The sequence below is a fragment of the Lampris incognitus genome, chromosome 17 (genome assembly GCF_029633865.1).
Source record: "Lampris incognitus isolate fLamInc1 chromosome 17, fLamInc1.hap2, whole genome shotgun sequence".
In the NCBI taxonomy this organism is placed as follows: domain Eukaryota; kingdom Metazoa; phylum Chordata; class Actinopteri; order Lampriformes; family Lampridae; genus Lampris; species Lampris incognitus.
Window position 1 is genome coordinate 7281218 of NC_079227.1, and position 19992 is coordinate 7301209.

The 19992-nt window shown below is 49.7% G+C and overlaps 1 protein-coding gene across 1 annotated transcript in view; it reads left to right on the forward strand.

Annotated features, from left to right (window-relative positions):
• The window catches only part of LOC130127391 (katanin-interacting protein), a 35143-nt gene that overhangs the window by 5651 nt on the left and 9500 nt on the right, over positions 1-19992 (forward strand). The window contains exons 3-17 of the mRNA XM_056297021.1: positions 974-1152; positions 1756-1871; positions 2689-2790; positions 2964-3095; positions 4292-4553; positions 4885-5001; positions 5280-5437; positions 6627-6733; positions 7035-7131; positions 8022-8231; positions 11290-11427; positions 12428-13295; positions 15119-15889; positions 19079-19287; positions 19685-19763. Of these exons, the coding sequence (XP_056152996.1) occupies positions 974-1152; positions 1756-1871; positions 2689-2790; positions 2964-3095; positions 4292-4553; positions 4885-5001; positions 5280-5437; positions 6627-6733; positions 7035-7131; positions 8022-8231; positions 11290-11427; positions 12428-13295; positions 15119-15889; positions 19079-19287; positions 19685-19763 (3545 nt within the window). The remainder of the gene's footprint in view (positions 1-973; positions 1153-1755; positions 1872-2688; positions 2791-2963; positions 3096-4291; positions 4554-4884; positions 5002-5279; positions 5438-6626; positions 6734-7034; positions 7132-8021; positions 8232-11289; positions 11428-12427; positions 13296-15118; positions 15890-19078; positions 19288-19684; positions 19764-19992) is intronic.

Here is a 19992-nt window from a genome sequence, read left to right on the forward strand (position 1 = left end):
CCTCCGATACATGTGGAGTTGCCAGCTGCTTCTTTTCACCTGACAGTGAGGAGTTTTGCCAGGGGGACGTAGCGCGTGGGAGGATCAAGCTATTCCCCCCCGGTCCCCCCCCCCCCCCCGAAACAGGCGCCCCGACCAACCAGAAGCAGCACTAGTGCAGCGACCAGGACACAAGCCCACATCCGGCTCCCCACCCATAGACAAGGCCAATTGTGTCTGTAGGGACGCCCGACCAAGCCGGAGGTAACACGGGGATTTGAACCAGTGATCCCTGTGTTGATAGGCAACTGAATAGACCACTATGCTACCCAGACGCCCCTCAATGAGTGTTTTTTATCATGAGTCACGATAAAATCCTATATCGCCCCATCCCTATTCTGTGCCTTGTGTTGCGTATGAATCCTCTATGAATCGTCCCATCACCTCCTTACACTATTTTCTCTTTAAACTCCCTCCTACCTTTCACCCCAGCTCTCATTTTATTTCTTTTGCTAACTTTTGTGTACTACATTATCCTCCTCAAGTCACATCACTATGGTAAGGACACCGTGACACCGTGGTTCGAACCCACACACCCACCTCTGTCCATTGGCTGCAGTATAGATGCTCTATGAATTTAAGCTTTCTGCACCATTATTTAATTTTGATGAAGAAAATTCGGCGAAAATCAAAAGTTAGTCAATGACTTTTTTCGACCATGAAAATATAACTGAATATTGGTCAGTGTCTCATTGTTGACCTGGACGGGTCACTGACAAACATTTTTCTTCATAGTTTTTGTCAATGAAACGAATACCACAGTCTTGGTAGGTATCTGGATAACAGTCAGTGAGTCTAAAAGGCACATCTGTTTGGGCAACCCTGAGTTTAGCTATAATGTGCCTGTGCAGCCCGGATGTTGAGATTCTGGTATCATAAACCTGAATTTGTGGAGGTGGTGGTGGGTGACCCAATCTATCCTTTTGCCCGTCAGGATCCTAAAGCGGCTTAAAACCAAAGACCCCAGAGAGATTGAGCTGGAACAGCTGGAGCAAGGCTTCTCCATCTACGTGAACGGAGCCAATGCCGAGGCCTGCAGCAGACCGCTCCAGAGACCCAGCCACAAGTCCCTCGCCTCCCCGCCACCCGCTCGGAGATCTCCACACACCGCGGGTACGCCACAGCAGCACCAGAATAAACCTGTGTTCCCATTTAAAAGCTCTTATATAAGACCTGATCTGTTTTTATCCACCCGTCTCTATGCAGGAGGACACCTCCAGCGGTGTCTTGTGTGTTGAAGCGTTTACATATTTTAATGCCACGGGTCCCCGCGTTGCTCCGGTCAAACTTTACTTATGGAGAACATTTCCTGGAAAAGGGCAAATGTAGCATGCTTCTCATTAAGACAAATGAAAATGATAAATAAATGCATAAAAGCAGTGTTGGGTGAATGCCCTCCCACCAGCTGCTGTACTCCTGCTGCTTCATATGTCCGTATACAGTTGTAGCAGCACGCCAAGCCCGCTGCCGCCACCCCTCAGCTGGTAGGCAGCATGGTACGATCCTGTGCCCACTGCCACTGAATAAATGATAGTGACAGTTGTAACCAGCAGCCATGTTTCTTTCTGATTTCCCTCCCTGTCTTGTGCGCTCTGGACCATCTGTGTGTGTGTGTGTGTGTGTGTGTGTGTGTGTGTGTCTCCTCCTCCATCTCTGACGGGATCACTGTGCTCTCGCAGCATTCATGTGCCGCTTCTCGCTCTGATTCATCTACAGATGCCTCTGGAAGAGGCGCCCACCAGCTAACCGGGGTCAGCAGTAATCTGGAACAGGCCTCTGAGCAGAGGGGCCACTCCGCCCCGGGCAAAGTCCAGAGGAGAGAATGGGTACAGGTAAAACCTTTTTGACTTGCATATTTCCTGTTAATTTTGTTTATGGGGGGAGGATTTTTTCCCCTCTTTTTCTCCCCAATTGTATCGGGCCAATTACCCCACTCATCCGAGCTGTCCCGGTCGTTGCTCCACCCCCTCTGCTGATCCAGGGAGGGCTGCAGACTACCACATGCCTCCTCCGATACATGTGGAGTCGCCGGCCGCTTCTTTTCATCTGACAGTGAGGAGTTTCACCAGGGGGACATAGTGCATGGGAGGATCACGCTATCCCCCCCCCCCAGTTCCCCCTCCCCCCTGAACAGGCGCCCCGACCAACCAGAGGAGGCGCTAGTGCAGCGACCAGGACACATATGCACATCCAGCTTCCCACCCGCAGACACCGCCAATTGTGTCTGTAGGGGCACCTGACCAAGCCGGAGGCAACACGGGTATTCGAACTGGTGATCCCCGTGTTGGTAGGCAATGGAAATAGACCGCCACGTCACCCAAACGCCCCCTTTTTTTTTAGGCATGGTGGTAGATCCAGGGTTGCTCATTCCCAGGCCCGTTCCCAGCTTGGTTACAGTAGGTTTTGGTTATCGTTATTTGTATATTTAGGTTATTGCTTATGGTAAATGTTTTGCTTTAATTGTAACTCAACTCATTTAATGTTTGGAGGGCAAAAAGAACAGAGGATAAATTCTCACAGCATTAACAGTCTTCAGATCATAACTGCCATCTGTCAAAACAACAACTTCACCAGTGTTTTGTTATTTTTTGTTGTTGTTCCCAAGCACATGTGTTTGCATGAGAGCCCTTGTGTTTGTTCCGTCTGCAGGACTCGGTCAGGATTTGGACGGAGGAAGGACCCCGTGTGAAAATATCCCCAGAGAAGTGCTACGTCAGTGATTTTGAGCCTTATGACAGTGTGGACATGGAGGTAGAATGAAGAACCACAATGGCTGCCAGGCTTGTGTGTGTGTGTGTGTTTGTGTTTTTAGTGGGGGGGTGTTCTTTGCGCGGGGGGGGGGGGGGTATGTGTCGGATGCAGCTGTCTAAATCAATTGTGTCTCTCTCCATCTCTGCTTATTTTCCCCCTGACCGCTCCTCCAGAGCTCCAGTCCTCGCTCCCCGAGGGACTCCTGCAAGCAGTCCCGCTCCTTCAGCTCCAGGGCGGAGGGCCGAGGAGGTCGCGCAGATGCGGAGCACAGCGAGAAGGTCCTGCTCAACCTGGAGGAGGTGAAGGTGAGGTGGACCAGTGTGATTGTGTCAGGAGGCCACATGACAATGTCATGATGCTGTTAAGATATACACAGATGAAGACTAAAAGCTGAAGTTAAGAAAAAGAGCACCAGTATAAACATATTTACAGGCATTCAGTGGGTGGCCAGGTTCAGGTGGGCAACAGCTTGGGGAAAGAAGCTGTTTTTGAGCCTGGTAGTGCGGGCTCTGAGGCTCCTGTAGTACCTCCCAGAGCACAGGGGGGAGAACAGTCCATGGTTGGGGTGGGTGGGATCTCTGCTGATGCTGAGACCCCTTCGAAGGCAGCGTTTGTGATAAATGTCTTTTATGGCTGGGAGCTGGGTACCGTTGATATGCTGGGCCGCCTTGACGACCCACTGCAGAGCTTTGTGGTCTACTGAGGTGCAGTTGCCATACCACACTGAGATGCAGCTAGTCAGGATGCTCTCTGTGGTGCAGTGGTAGAAGTTGGGGAGAATTTTGGGAGATAGACGGGCGCTCCTCAGCCTCCTCAGGAAATGCAGGCGTTGTTGGGCCTTTTTCACAAGGGCCTGGGTGTTTGATGTCCAGGTGAGGTCCTCGCTGATGTGGACTCAAAGGAATTTAAAGCAGGGGACACGCTCCACTTCCACCCCATTGATGTGTATGGGGGAGTGGCTGCAGCTTCTAGACCTCCTGAAGTCCACAATCAGCTCCTTGGTCTTCTGCACATTGAGGACAAGATTGTTGTATGGGCATTACCACACAAGACAAGTGTGTTTGCTTTGGATGTCTGGAAAAGCGTTGTATAAATGTAATGATTATTATTATTATTATAAGCACCTGCAACTAAAATCTATTGAACATTATCTGTAAATATCACAAGTCCCTAAGCCTAGAAATTAATTGATGATAATCGGACATGCACAAAAGAAATCCCCCATATGTTGAATGGACTGTCCCCCCCCCCCCACACACACGCACACACGCACACTTGCAAAGCTGAAGTGACGTGCAACTGAAAAGTTTTGTTTCTCCAGTATCCCTTGAACACAGGATGGAAGACAGTCAATGATGATAACTAAACAAATTATTGTTCAACAAACTTGCGGTAATGGTGGTAATGAGTTCAACCCTGTGGTAGACATCACACCATGGTATTGCGGTTATCATCTCAGCCGTGCTTGCGCACGTATTAACACAACTGTCTCTTGAGTTAGGTCCTGCGTCGGAGTCTGGAGGTAACCATGCGCCGGAGCAGCCGCGACTCGGCAGGGGAGGAGTCCGATGAGGAGTGGGTGGAGGAGCAGATTGAGAGGGAGGAGAGCACAGAGAGCCTTGAGGAGCTGGGGCTACCTCCCCCATCCGCCAAGGCTTCCTCAGCCACCTCCTCCTCCCATCACCGCCCTCGAGCCAGCAACTCTCTGAGCCATTTCGACCCAGCAGACCTCATCGTGCTGGAGTTTGGACCTTCCGCTAAAGGCAGGCTTTGGCATCCTCCGCTGTCCACACACTAACATGCTACTGTCTCAACACAATGACCAAAATGGGCTCCACTAGATTTCTGTTTTATCCTTGGAACAACTGGGAGTCTGGTGCCAGGTTGCCTGAGAGGCCTGGCTAGCTTATAAGCAGTGAGAAGGTCTGACATGTATTTTATTAGGCAGGTTTGACAGCCAGAATGACCACCTCACCCCACATCCTATTTGCTGTCACGTTCCTACATATTTTTTACCACAGTGAAGGAAGGGTTATTTGAAAATGTCACGCATAGCACTCCTGACGTGCGTAATTATTGTTTTGTTTTTTCCAGATCAAAAGATTGAGCGCTGTCTGTCCGCTAAGAGGAGAGACAACATCGAGGCCTACATACCCACCAAGCCTATGCTGGTGAAGAGCAAAACACTGGACAGGCCTCCCTCAAAGGAGGGTAAGAAAACACCTTACCTTCTCATCAGGACCTGCCTCTGCCATTAATCCACATGATGTGGTTTGAAAGGACATTTTAGACCATGTGAAGAGTTGTTTTCTATAACATCCAAAATGGAATATTGCACCTTTAAAAACTCACAAACGATTTACCATCCACTTCAGCTGGGAAGAACAGGAAGTAAGGTGTGTTACTTTCAGGGTCCCTTACTGCTCTTTGTCTCTGTAGGGCACAACATTGCATGGGTTATCTTTAACTCCTCCACCTCCTCCTTTAAGGGCACAGGAGTCTTATTGAGCGACCGCTGTCAGCGCTCCGGAAGGCCTCCACTGACGAGCGGGACCTGGAGGAGGTGGCGAGCCAGGTACTGCAGGCCATCCAGAGGGAGAACAGCCTGCTGAAGAGCCCGGAGCTCCGCACAGCCAGCCGCAACACGGTCTGACTGCACTCCACCAGCCTCTACCGCAACCCGCAAACACTTCCGAGTGTGTGTTTACACCGAACACGGGGCTAAATGTGACATTGCTCTCTTTGTAAGAACAAAGCGAAATTAGCATGAGCGGCTCGAAGATTTTTTTTCTTCAGATTTTTTTTACCACGTGGGTTTCCCCCGGGTGCTCCGGTTTCCTCCCACAGTCCAAAGACATGTAGGTCAGGTGAATCGGCCATACTAAATTGTACCTAGGTGTGAATGTGTGTGTGTGGGCCCTGTGATGGACTGGCGGCCTGTCCGGGGTGTCTCCCCGCCTGCCGCCCAATGACTGCTGGGATAGGCTCCAGCATCCCACAGCCCCGATTGGGATAAGCGGCTTGGATAATGGATGGATGGATGGCTCGAAGATAATGAGAAGACAGTGCCATGGCAACATTCCAGCGGTTTGTTAGCACAATAGCATCTTTCCTGCTAAATATGCTAGTGGGTTTGTTAGCACAATAGCATCTTTCCTGCTAAATATGCTAGAGCATGAAGTTCAGGATTGATCGTACCAATGGCAAGCTAGCATTTTAAAGTAAAGATGTGGAAGTTAATGGGAAACTCCAAATGCCTCACTAACCAGTCTGTGGTTTCGTATTTTGATCCTGATAGGACACCAAAGTCGTAAGTTGAACAAAGTTGAACATTTCTCAACTCGAGTCAGCAAGCGTTTCGCTCGTTTCACGTAGTCTGGAGGAAAGCAGTGAGTTGTGACACTACGTTGCCTCTTTCCATTGATTTCTCGTTGATTCACATTGCCTCAACATTTGGCACCGTGTTCACCGTGTTCTGTAGTGCTGACGGCCGGTGTTTATTTACCTGTTTTGTTTTGTGATTTGGTGACTGTCAAACTCTTACATGATACCACTAGCATGACTCTTTACCAAACTAGTTCTCTCCATCTCCCTATAGCTCATATTCTCTTTTACTGTATATCTCCCTCTTTCCGTTTTTCGGTCTCTGTCACTCTTTCAGTCTCCCTTTGTCTCTCTGTTTCACCGTCTCTCTCCCCTACAGTAGCTCTATGGATGTAGGTTTTTTTTTTTTACTTGTTTTGTAGATTCTTCTCAAATGTAAAAATCTCACTTCCAAAGATTAGCTTGGCGTTAAACTTGCCTCTTTTCCACGCCTCCTCCTCCTGCACCTCCAGGGCAGGGCTCATCAGATGGTGAATGGATTGCTGTGCGATGACAGTCGTGACAAAGACGAGAATGGCGTCACCAAGGCCATGCAGAGAATCACACTGATGGGACCAAGGTATAAAAACTCAACTCACATCCGCTCTACACATAGGCTGTGAAAGCAGGGCGAAGGTCATGATGGTGTCGTGCTTGTACTATTCTTCATCAGAAGAGAATGGCGGTAAAATAAATCAAAAATGTTGCGATGCTTGTAGACTAATTTGTGGCTGCTGTCAGATTTTGGCCCCTCACAGACGTTAGAGAATTAATCGTTATTGCTGTAACTACCTCGCCACTCGTCTCTCCTTCCTTGGGAACGTCAAGGTCAGAGAGGATAACTGAAAAGGCAGAATCTCTCATATCATCCCTCTGCTCAGGCAACAGCAGAAACTGCTGAAGGTCCTGGAGAAGCTAGGAGCTGGCCCCAACTATGACGTCCCTCAGCTGGTCAAAACAGACAACGGCAAACCACTGGTGAGTCATAAGACACCTGGTGTCATACTCCAGTACACACAATCCTTTATGTTGCCAGATTTGACGCAAACAGACAGTGTCATTTGCGCCATTACTGAGTTGTTGTTTTTTTTTTTTTTTTTTTAAATTTTTATTCCCCCTTTTTCTCCCCAATTGTACCCGTCCAATTACCCCACTCGTCCAAGCCATCCTGGTCACTGCTCCACCCCCTCTGCCGATACGGGGAGGGCTGCAGACTACCACATGCCTCCTCCGATACATGTGGAGTCCCCCAGCCGCTTCTTTTCACCTGACAGTGAGGAGTTTCGCCAGGGGGACTTAGTGAGGGGTAGGATCACGCTATTTCCCCCCAGGCCCCCCCCGAACAAGCACCCCAACCGACCAGAGGAGGCGCTAGTGAAGCGACCAGGACACACCCACATCCGGCTTCCCACCAGCAGACACGGCCAATTATGTCTGTAGGGACGCCCGACCAAGACGGAGACAACACGGGAATTCGAACTGGCGATCCCCGTGTTGGTAGACAACTGAATAGGCCGCTATGCTACCCGGATGCCCCCCATTACTGAGGTTTTGAGCAGAGCATGATTCGCAGTTGGACTGTGCACCTTACAGTCCAGTCTGGCCCTTGTTTGTGTGGTTGCCAATAGACGGGACCACTACCCCTGCAACGACTCCTCTATTCTGCGTAATACACACAGAAAATCAGAGTGCATAAAAACCCCCAGGTGTAAACACAAAGAATGCGATTGGATTGTTCAGTATCTAGATGGCATGTCCAGGTATAGACCGTATGTTAATACCAGATGTAGATGGGGCTACAGTCATTTCTAAGCTGCCACGTGGGAGCGCTTCAATCCAGTAACTGTCTGTTTGTGTTGTCATGGCAGAGAAGGCGGTCCCCTTCAGATGTGATGCCCGCACTGTACGTTACAATGGAGATCCTGTCAAACTGGGGGAACGCCCTGCAGGTGGGGCTGACCGAGATGCAGTTCTTTTGCATGCGAAACAGGAAGTTGTACGTGTCGCCCCACGACCTGGACATCAGAAACGCTGACTTCCCCGGCAACCTGGGAGCACTGGTTAACGGCAAGGCCAAGGTGGGTCTCCTCAGGAGTCTGTTTTTGGCAGTTACTGCTTTGTGGTGGAGCTGAACATTTAATCAAACTCAATACTGAGATTATAGTTTGAGGAACATCAGAGGAACATGTTTGCATTGGTGATGGACAGGTTGACGGATGAGATCAGGCAGGAGTGTCCTTGGACAATGATGTTTGCGGATGACATTGTGATATGTAGCGATAGTAGGATGCAGGTTGAGGAGAGCCAGGAGAGGTGGAGGTATACACTGGCGAGAAGAGGAATGAAAGTCAGTAGGAGCAAGACGGAATACCTATGCATGAATGAGAGGGAGGACAGCGGAATGGTGAGGATGCAAGGAGTAGAGGTGACGAAGGTGGATGAGTTTAAATACTTGGGGTCGACTGTCCAAAGTAACGGGGAGTGCAGAAGAGAGGTGAAGAAGAGAGTGCAGGCAGGGTGGAGTGGGTGGAGGAGAATGTCAGGAGTGATGTGTGACAGAAGGGTACCAGCAAGAGTTAAAAGGACGGTTTACAAGATGGTGTGAGACCAGCTATGTTATATGGTGTGGAGACAGTGGCACTGATGAAAAGACAGGAGGTGGAGCTGGAGGTGGCAGAGATGAAGATGATAAAATTATCATTGGGAGTGATGAAGAAGGACAGGATTAGGAACGAGTATATTAGAGGGACCGCTCAGGTTGGACGGTTTGGAGACAAAGCAAGTGAGGCAAGATTGAGATGGCTTGGACATGTGTGGAGGAGAGATGCTGGGTATATTGGGAGAAGGATGCTGAAGATGGAGCTACCAGGGAAGAGGAAAAGAGGAAGGCCAATGAGGAGGTTTATGGATGTGGTGAGGGAAGACATGCAGGTGGCTGGTGTGACAGAGGAAGATGCAGAGGACAGAACGCGATGGAAATGGATGATCCGCTGTGGCGACCCCTAACGGGAGCAGCCAGAAGTAGTAGTAGTAGTAGTAGTAATAGTAGTTTGAGGAACATCAGGATAAACCCTCAGAACCCTTGAGGTCGGTGGTTAAGTGGTTAACACTGCTGCTTCACAGCAAAATAGTTCTATGTTTGATAGCAGCCCTCGTGTGTGGAGTCTGTACCTTCAACTGGGTCACCCCTGGATACTCTGGTTTCCCTCACAGTGCAGAGGCATGTGGGTTAGGCTGACTGGAGGCTCTAAATTGCCCATTCACCCAGTGCTCTCTGACATTGACTTTAGCTTGTCCCTGCAGCCCTGAATTAGATTAAACAGGTATGTAAAATGAATTAACACAGCCTTTAATATTTTCTTTAAACTTTTGTCTATCTTATGTTCAGTTGGTTGAACAAATTTGTTTGATTTCTTTTGAAAGATCACACGTGTGTGTGTGTGCATGTGTGTGTGCTGCATTTGTTAAGCATGAACACATCCTGATCAGATGTTGGCCAATCAGAGGCCAGTCATCAGACGCCATGTCTAACGTGGAGCAGAGAGCAGAACGTCAGTCCCATAGCAACAAGGAGATAACTAAGCTGGCTGGAAAGTGCTGTAGCTGTACATCAGGAGGATTCTCCTATTCCTCACTGACGAGACAGCACAGGTGCTCATCCAGGTTCTGGTCATCTCCCGGCTGGACTACGGCAACTCCCTCCTTGTTGGCACCCCGGCGTCAGCCATCAAACCACTGGAGCTTGTTCAGAAAGCTGCAGCTCGTCTGGTGTTCAACCGCCCTAAGTTCTCCCACACAACCCCCCTTCTCATGTCCCTACACTGGCTCCCAGTAGCTGCTGGCATCCAGTTTAAGACCCTGGTGCTGGCCTACAGGGCAGTGAAAGGAACAGCTCCTTCCTATCTCCAGGCCATGGTCAAGCCCTACACCCCCGCCCGACCACTCTGCTGCCTCGGGACGCCTGGTTGCCCCGTCGCTCAGAGGCCCCTAGTGCCGATCGACCCGGTCACAGCTCTTTTCTGTCCTGACCCCACAGTGGTGGAATGAACTCCCCACTGATGTCAGGACAGCGGAGTCGCTGCCCATCTTTCGGCGCAGGTTGAAAACTCACCTCTTCAAAAACTACTACCCTGTTACTTGTTCTTAGCACTTATTGTATTCACTCATTTAAAAAAAAAATCTCTTTCTTGCGCTTTTACTTTAGCACTGGTTTTGCTCTTAGATGCTTGTTGTTGCACTTATGACCTCTGATGACTAGTAGTTCTCCTGATTTCCTACGTTAAATGATGCACTTATTGTAAGTCACTTTGGATAAAAGCATCGGCTAAATGACTGTAATGTAATGTATTGTTCACATTTTCAATGCCTCAGTCTTAGCGCACAAGCTTGTGGAACTCAGCTGTTGTTGTAGACGGCATGAATGATTTTTAAAGTGATGGGATATATTTTGTCCCTGTGATCTGTGTGTCTCACAGCACAGCAGTCCCACGCTCCCCTGCTTGTCAGTTCTTCTCTTAATCCACCAGAGACTGGTTGAAATGAAATCTTCACTTTGCTGTCAGTTGGCATATCATTCCTCTGAGGCAGGCTTCTTTCTGTGTGTGTGTGTGTGTGTGTGTGTGTGTGTGTGTGTGTGTGTGTGTGTGTCTCTGTGTATGTATGTATGTATATATGTGTATATATATAGTATGTGTGTGCGTGTGCAATCACCTCTTTGTAGGTCTCCTCCTCCGTTTTGTGGTCTAAACTTTAGCATAGGAGTGTATGGATCTGTCCTGGCTTATCAATGGATGTGCCCTGTATCACAATAAAGAATTTTTTATTTTTTTTTACTGTGACACCTATCATGTTATGATTCACATCACCGCACTATCGGTTTATTGAAATAACATCAGTTGGAGTTGTTGTGTGGTCCTGCTGGTTTGCTAAAGGTCAGTGATGCATTCAGTGAAACCGATTTGTTTTTGTTTTTTTAATGGAAAGGTGCTCATTGATTTAATCACCGTCTTCTTGAGGGATCGTACATTTGTGGCACTTTTATTGTTTTTGATTGATCGATTTTATATTTTTAAACGAATGTTGTGTAGTGGTGATGCTGACCTGTGGTTTTCTTGTCTCCTCCTCTGGGCTGAATAGACCACCAAGGAGCGTCACATGTGGACGTGTCCGTTCCACCCGCCCATCCAGCTTTACTTCATCATCAGAAATGCAGAGTGCTCGCCAGACTTTGGAATATCCCGCATCAAAATCTGGAACTACAACCGCAGCATCAACGTTGGTACCTTTTTTATTTTAGTGCGGTATTTTATTTATCCATCAGTTTCCTTTTCTCAGCTCCATTTCAGCAAAGGCTGATGCGGGCTTTGACGGTTGACACCAGGTTGGACTGTTCACATCACTTCAGCTGGGGGAAATCTGCTTTTTAAGTTTTCGCGCCATGTGTGCGACCGCCGCTCATCCTTCTGTCTGTCTGTCTCTCTCGTCACTGTGTCAAACTCCGAGATAATTCAGGGTTTAGCAGCCTGCCACCGCAAAGGGCTTTAATCCATTGTGTGTTGTGCAGCCCTCAGGATGAGGGTTCACCGTCCTGGCGTGGGTCATGTGTCCGAGAGAGGGGGCGGGGTCCTCATTAGACGTTGGCTTTACTCCCTGCCGTCAGACCCACACAGCTGCGGGTCTGAATGTGGAGCAGTGAGAGATTAGCCGCAGGGGATTAGCAGTGATGGAAGGCCGGGGCTACTTCCTCTCGCACCTCGCTGCTGCTGCTCACAGAAAGGGGGACCAAGACCCTGGTTTGAGAACCGATCTGTCTGCATTCATACGTGTTACACGACGGAGCGGTGTTTTCCAGGAGCTGGATTGTTGACAGGCGGGTCAGGTAATAAAGAGTCTGTCAGTGTGAGCGGGTTGAGAAACCTGCCTCTGCTGACGGACTGGCTTGGTGGATAGAGGAGATTTGAGGTGGCCTTTATCCGTCGCCTCATGGCAGCCGTTAACTTGTTTCTGTGACACTTCTACTTACGACTAGCCTCGGTGTTTAGCTGGACGGGAAGGAATGGGTGGAAGAATAGATGTGGACTTTAGACTTCTCCTGTCCTTGCTGGTCCTTTTTGGTCAATTGGACTCCTGTTGTAGTTGGTCTCCATTTTGTATCTTAACTTTTATATCTTAAGTATTTGTAATACAAGGCAAAAATCCAGGTCAGTCTTTTGATTTGTTGTAAGAGCCTGTAAACATGCAGGTAAACGGAGTCTGTGTTTGTTTTGTTGTGCAGGAGCTGGATGTGGGGGCGCGTCATGTGAAGCTCTACCTGAACAGCACGCTGGTGTTCGAGGGCGAGCTGGAGAAGGGCTGTGGCAACCAAGTCTTTGACTACAGCACCACCGTTGACCTCCAGGCTTTCCACGTCCCAGAATCCTTCACTCCCAGCCCCGTGTCATCAGGTCACAGTCTGAGGGGCACCAGCCCCCAGCGCCATGACGACAGGAGGGCCCTGGAGGGTGGCAGCGCACAGCGGGACCTCAGTTCAAACCCCTGGGCGTCAGAAGGGCGTTGCCCAGTTCGGATAGACATGCAGGACAAAACACACACGCCACTCCCACCCATCACCCCGTCCCCGGCACCTGGCCCCTCCTCCACCCTGTGCTCCCCCCTGCAGAGGAACTCCTTTGACCTGCCTGCTTCAGAGGAACCGCTTGCTCTTATGCAGCAGCTGGAGCAGCTGCCAGCATCCGTGGAGCGCACAGTCACCACGCAGCCCTCCTCCTCGCGAGGAGCCCCGCAGTGGCTGCAGCCCCTGACCAGGGGAGCCCCCGAGGGCTGTGAGGTCCAGAGGGAGAGGGAGAGGCCGCTGTGGTTGGTACCTCAGCAGTCTATGGAGCCCAAAGCCACCACCTCCTCCTCTTCCATGCTTCCGGAGCTGTCGTGTAACCCAGGCCGGGTGTGCAGAGGGGCAGACAGGACAGTGAACGGGGGGCAGTGGAGGGCTGACTCTCTGGACATGGGCTGTGACCTGCTGGAGGGGCTCGGGGAGCAGAGGGCTGACAGGCCCATTAGCGGGCGCAGGGGCTCCGCCCGGATTCCCGCCCCGACGGCCAGGCTGACAGAGGAGCAGCAGCAGCCTGGAACCACTGCATCCGCAGGTAAAGGTAGGTGAGGTCATGAGGCCAGGTCATAGCACCAAGAAAGATAAAAAGTGATAAATAACTAAATGAGTGTATCTGATTTATTGATAGATCAGTAACCAGTCTACACTAAATGAATGCCAAACAGAATTGGTTGGTCCATAGTTATCATGCTACTCTCATCTCTCATCATTACCTCTCAGACCGTTAACTTTCACCTAGTCTCCAACGCCAGCATCAGAAAGAATCGAACTGAATGAAGATGTCCAAATTTCTCAACTAATTCCCTTGCCGCTGAGCCCTTCGATACATTCTGTTACTAACCATACGTCAGGTTGTGCTGCTTTAACGAGAATTTTCTGGGTCGCACACTTTCACACACTCCTTGCCACAGGTTCTCTTTATGCACTGAGCTCTCCCTGACATGTTAGTCATTTAATCTGATAAAGGCGTCTCAAGGTCAGTCACTCTGTGTGTGTGAATGAGTGAGTGTTTAGGGGCTAAGGCTCACTGCTTGTCATTATTCTGTCACCCATAAATTGTGAGAAGATGGTTAGTTTTGCTGGGCCAGTCGGTGGAATATTAATTCCACAGTGGAGTTCATTACTACTAAACCCAATGAAACATCGCTGTGGTTCTACATGGGGGTATCTCAAATCTAATCATGCAAAATTCAACTGACACACACACAGGAAATTGGCATCTCTAGAGAGCTTTTTGTTGTGCTGTAAATCAGATTACCAGGCAGTTTGGGCGTATCACAGAATCTTAACATCATGTTCATTATGGAAGGATGTCCGAGGCTGTACTGCCTCACATACACACAAACAAACAGTACGGTGCCATGTGCACAGCCCATCGACTGACGGTAAGCAGTGATCCTTGAAAACAAAAGAGGTCAGATGGAATCACACATTAGCGCAGCGGTTGTTTGGGAGCGCTGGACAGATTCCGAGATCTGGGAAATTCAGGATTAAGCCATGACAGGCTCAGCTTTGTGTCACCCAATCTTTTTTTCTAAAATCTACTCTATTCCATGTCTCTGTGTATTTGTGATATTCTATCAGTCCCTTCATGGAAACTCCCCTTCCTGCTTTCCACCGATCTACGGAAAGGTCAGAGGTCAGACATAGAGCAGCTTGCCTGGAGCTGGAAGGGGTTAAGTATCTTGTTAAAGGACACTACAGATGGCATCCGGGTAGTGTAGCGGTCTATTCTATTGCCTACCAACACGGGTATCGCCGGTTCGAATCCCCGTGTTACCTCCGGCTTGGTTGGGCGTCCCTACAGATACAATTGGTCGGAGCAGCAGGTGGGAAGCCAGGTGTGGGTATGTGTCTTGGTCACTGCACTAGTGCCTCCTCTGGTTGGTTGGGGTGCCTGTTCAGGGGGGAGGGGGAACTGGGGAGAATAGCGTGATCCTCCCGCGCGCTACGTCCCCCTGGCAAAACTCTTCACTGTCAGGTAAAAAGAAGCAGCTGGCGACTCGGACTCCACATGTATCGGAGGAGGCATGTGGTAGTCTGCAGCCCTCCCCAGATCGGCAAAGGGGGTGGAGCAGCGACCGGGAAAGTTCGAAAGAGTTGGATAATTGGCCAGATTCAATTGGGAGACAAAGGGGGGAAACCCCCCCCCCCCTAAAAAAAAGGACACTACAGATGTTTAATATCACTGGGATTCAAGCGCAGTTCTTCTGTTTGGAAGAGTCTCCTGATTTAATGTGACACCAGTCGGTGTTTAGTGATGACTGGGAGGACGGTGGAGCCTCAAATATTCTCTCACTGTTTATACCTTGCCACTACCTAATATAGGCTATCTGTGTATGTGTGTGTCTTTCTCAGAGGAGCCAATGTCACTGGTAACTACCAGCAGGAGGCAGCGTACCCCACGGGCCCAGCTGTACAGCCAGCAGGATGATACCCTCATGGAGTCCTGGGACTCCCTCACCAAGTTCAACCAGTGCCAGCGTGGGCGCATCTCCAACATGGGCTTCGAGGGAGACATCTTCGATGAGTTCCTCCAACGGCAGGCCCATGGCCCACCGGCAGTCCCGGTCAACAACACTTCTGTGGCCCCGCAGAGCCCTGTCTCTTCCCTGGACCCCCATGTGGGTTTATGTGAAGATGCAGAGGAGGATCCGTTGATGGAGCGAGAGGAGGAGTTTGAGATCCCAGTGCTGCCGGGGGGCCAGCAGCTGGTCATCAATATCCTGTCCACCTGGGGCGACCGCCACTATGTGGGGCTCAACGGCCTGGAGGTGTTCAGCTCCACCGGACAGCCCGTCCGGCCCGTCCACATCAGTGCCGACCCCCCGGACATCAACATCCTCCCGGCCTACAACAAGGACCCACGCGTGGTCGCCAACCTGATAGATGGGATCAACCGCACCCAGGACGACATGCACCTGTGGCTAGCGCCCTTCACACCAGGGCGATCCCACATGGTGTTCCTGGACTTCGGAGCACCCTGCCAGGTGGCCATGATCCGCGTATGGAACTACAACAAGTCCCGCATCCATTCCTTCAGAGGGGTGAAGGAGGTGGAGATGCTCCTGGATGGGAGGTGCATCTTCAGGGGGGAGATCGCCAAGGCATCAGGAACCCTGTCTGGAGGTAGATGGAGATGTCTTTCCTGTATCTTACTAGTGATTTATGATTAGTCTATCCTAGGCTAGCTGTTATTCACATGTTGTTGTTGTAAATCAAAATCCACAATGTAAAACACATCACACAGATTTTACCCAGTTTGAAGATGAGGCTGTATCTCTATTTGGCAGGCATTTTGACTCTAAACATTAAAAAAAAAGTATATATATGTATGATCTGTAGGCACGGGACAAGATTTTGGTGTCGGAAGCGTTCTGGTTCCGTTTCTGTTTTAGTGTGAGCAGTATTGACCAATCACGTTTGAGTAGGCGGTGGTTTCTACAGGAACACGCTTTGGTTGCATGTTGGTAACGGACCGTGTGGGGGAGCAAGAGAGGCGGAACGCATCGGCCCAACTGTTGTCTGGACCTAAAACACCTGCAGAAGTATCGATGGTTGTGTATTGTGTGGAGAAACACTTGACCCGTGTCAACTGCTCGTTAAACAATCTGGTCGTAGACGTCGTCTCTCAACTCCAAGTTGCTAATCCGACTGTAAACAATGGCGGGTGTATGAAAGAAGAAGTCTTAATAGGAAACAGAAGCCAGCAGCCAGCAGCTACACAGGAAGTCCTGAAATACTGGCCGTTTTCCTTAGAGCTAAATTGTCATTTGCCTGGCACTTTTCCAACTCCTACCTTAAGATGACGTCTTGTAAACGGGGTTGGGTTGTGACAGAATACAAGTAATGGGGCGTCCGGGTAGCGTAGCGGTCTATTCCACTGCCTCCCAACACGGGGATCGCCAGTTCAAATCCCCGTGTTACCTCTGGCTTTGTCGGGCGTCCCTACAGACACAGTTGGCCATGTCTGCGGGTGGGAAGCTGGATGTGGGTAGGTGTCCTGGTCGCTGCACTAGCACCTCCTCTGGTTGGTCAGGGCACCTGTTCGTTGGGGGGGGGGGGGGCTGGGGGGAATAGGGTGATCCTCCCACGTGCTACGTCCCCCTGGTGAAATTCCTCGCTGTCAGGTGAAAAGAAGCGGTGGATGACTCCACATGTATCAGAGGAGGCATGTGGTAGTCTGCAGCCCTCCTCAGATCAGCAGAGGGGATGAAGCAGTGACCAGGACGGCTCGGAAGAGTGGGGTAATTGGCCGGATACAATTAGGGAGAAAATACAAGTAATGACATTATGTATTCAAAAATACAGAAGTTAAGTATCTGTATTCAACCCATGTTAGTTTTGAAACAACAGTATTCAGGATGCATTTACTTTACAAAGTGTAAGGAGAATATTTTTAATAAGAGTGAAATTTTTAATTCAGAATGAAGGAAATAGATTTTAAAGGGAAGGCTTACACTGCAGTTTGCAGCTCGGTGATGATAAAACACATAGAGAGCATCTTGTTTGCTGCGTTAGATTTACTCTATGCATCTTAGTTCATGTAGTACACGTGTAGGTGTGTTCATGTAATTCCACTGTGTAAAATTCAGACTTCTCTGTCATAGCCCTTTTTCTTTTTAAATGTTTTGGCTTTTTCTCCCCAATTGTACTTGGCCAATTACCCCACTCTTTTGAGCCCTCCCAGTCGCTGCTCCACCCCCTCTGCCGATCCCAGGAGGGCTGCATACTACTACATGCCTCCTCTGATACATGTGGAGTCACCAGCCACTTCTTTTCACCTGACAGTGAGGAGTTTCACCGGGGGGACGTAGCGCGTGGGAGGATCACGCTATTCCCCCCAGTTCTCCCTCCCCTCCGAACAGGCACCCCAGCTGACCAGAGGAGGCGCTAGTGCAGCGACCAGGACACATACCCACATCTGGTTTCTCACCCACAGACACGGCCTATTGTGTCTGTAGGGATGCCCAGCCAAGCCTGAGGTAACACGGGGATTCGAACCGGCGATCCCTGTGTTGGTAGGTAACAGAATAGACTGCTACGCTACCCGGACACCCAGTCATAGCCTATTTCTCATGCCACTTAATAACAGTGAGGTGATGTCAACTTAAAAGCCCCCTGTGGCAGTCTTGTGCATCAGGTGGGTTCACAGATGGAGGACGGACACACGAGAGTTTTTATTTCCCCAACCATTTACAACCGTCTTTTTTCCCAAGCTGCACAGGCCAGTGCTTAGCGGTGCCGTAGTCTTTCTTTGTTTTGCTCCTTTCGTTTCAGGAGCCTCTCTGTCCTTTTTCTTTCTCCGTGTCTCTCACATGTACAGTCAGTTTGTCCATGTCTCGGTCCCGGACCCAGCCTCGCTGCAGCATGTAAAGCAGTGAATGTCAATTGAATACACCCGAGGATGATCACGACCCATGCCCCCTCTCTCTCCGCTTGCAGCCGAGGCTAGACCGCACCCCATTACCACACCCCCCTGTGAAATATACGTATATGTCCTGGTGCCAACCCTGCTCCTATTTAAAAGTAATGATACGGTCTTTAAAAATACTATGAAGTATTTTCACATCAAGTGCACATTTCCTCCTGCGTGCAACACGCGTGAGTAAAGCACAGCAGTAATTGGCAGATGATCGACACATATTGAGATGATGGCACAGGAATACCAATATTACCAGGGAATAAGAAACAAAACAATATGACATGAAAGTTGGGCGGCACGGTGGTGCAGTGGTTAGCGCTGTTGCCTCACAGCAACAAGGTCCTGGGTTCGAGCCCCGGGGTAGTCCAACCTTGGGGGTCGTCCTCTGTGTGAAGTTTGCATGTTCTCCCTGTGTCTGCGTGGGTTTCCTCCAGGTGCTCCAGTTTCCTCCCACAGTCCAAAGACATGTAGGTCAGGTGAATCGGTCGTACTAAATTGTCCCTAGGTGTGTGTGTGTGTGTGTGTGTGTGTGTGTGTGTGGGCCCTGTGATGGCCTGGCGGCCTGTCCACGGTGTCCCCCCGCCTGCCGCCCAGTGACTGCTGGGATAGGCTCCAACAACCCCGTGACCTTGAGAGCAGGATATGTGGTTTGGATAATGGATGGATGACATAAATAATATTCATGATACAGAGCAGCTGTTTCACAAGTGCGGTATGAAGATGTATCCTAAATGTAATCTAAATGAGTTACTTTTTTGAGTATCATAGCTGAATACGCTACTGATTACATTTTGAAAACTCCTCAGTATTCGGGCACTAAATACTTTTTCATAGTATGCTGCTCAACCCTGACTGTAAATCTACAGTAAGTCTTTCTCTACCAACTGGCACAGGACTGGACCAGTTTGGGGACACCATCCTGTTCACCACAGACGACGAGATCTTGGAGGCCATGTCTTGTTATGATGAGACCTTCCAAAGCGAGGGCGGAGGTGCCGACAGCCTGGTGTACGAGGAGGAGCTGCAGAGACCCCGCACGGCTGACGGAGAAGGAGAGGAGAGACCCTTCACGCAAGCCGGCTTCAGAGAGGAGGACTTCACCGTGAGTACACTGCTGTTCAACACACTGGTGTCAGTTAGCAGGGCTCCTACTCCTGAAAGCTCCGTTGTGTTTTGACTGTTGTGTAGATCTGTGGCATTGTCCAGCTAATGTCTAAATTAAATCCTGTACTTGTCACTGTTGGTGATCTGCTTATTGCACACTTGCACTAACTGCACATGACATGTGCTCTTGGCGATCATATTTCGTCATTTAGTGTTTTAAGATGCCTGTAGGTTGACACGGATATGTCTGCTCATTGCAGGCTCTTCTAACTCACTTTGGATAGTAGCATCTGCTAGATGAGGGAATTTAAATATCGGTATATGACATCGAAAATGAGCCACGGTAGTGTAAAGATAGCTCTGTGTCTGATGGCTCCTCATGTCCTCGTCTTCAGATGAAACTCCATCTCCACCCAGCGAAAAGCCAGTCTGAGGACTCCATGGAACAAATTCCTGGCATGTACACTGGGAAGTGTGAGTATGAATCAAACCGCCACTACACACACACACACACACACACACACACACACACACACACACACACACACACACACACACACACCAGCTGTGGAAGTCATACAGTTTAACACCAACTGCTCTAGATGGTTGTTATAACCCAGGACACCCCCCCCCCACACACACACACACACACATCAACAACCCTACAGGTAGACAAATATACAATATCTAAAAGCATTCCATC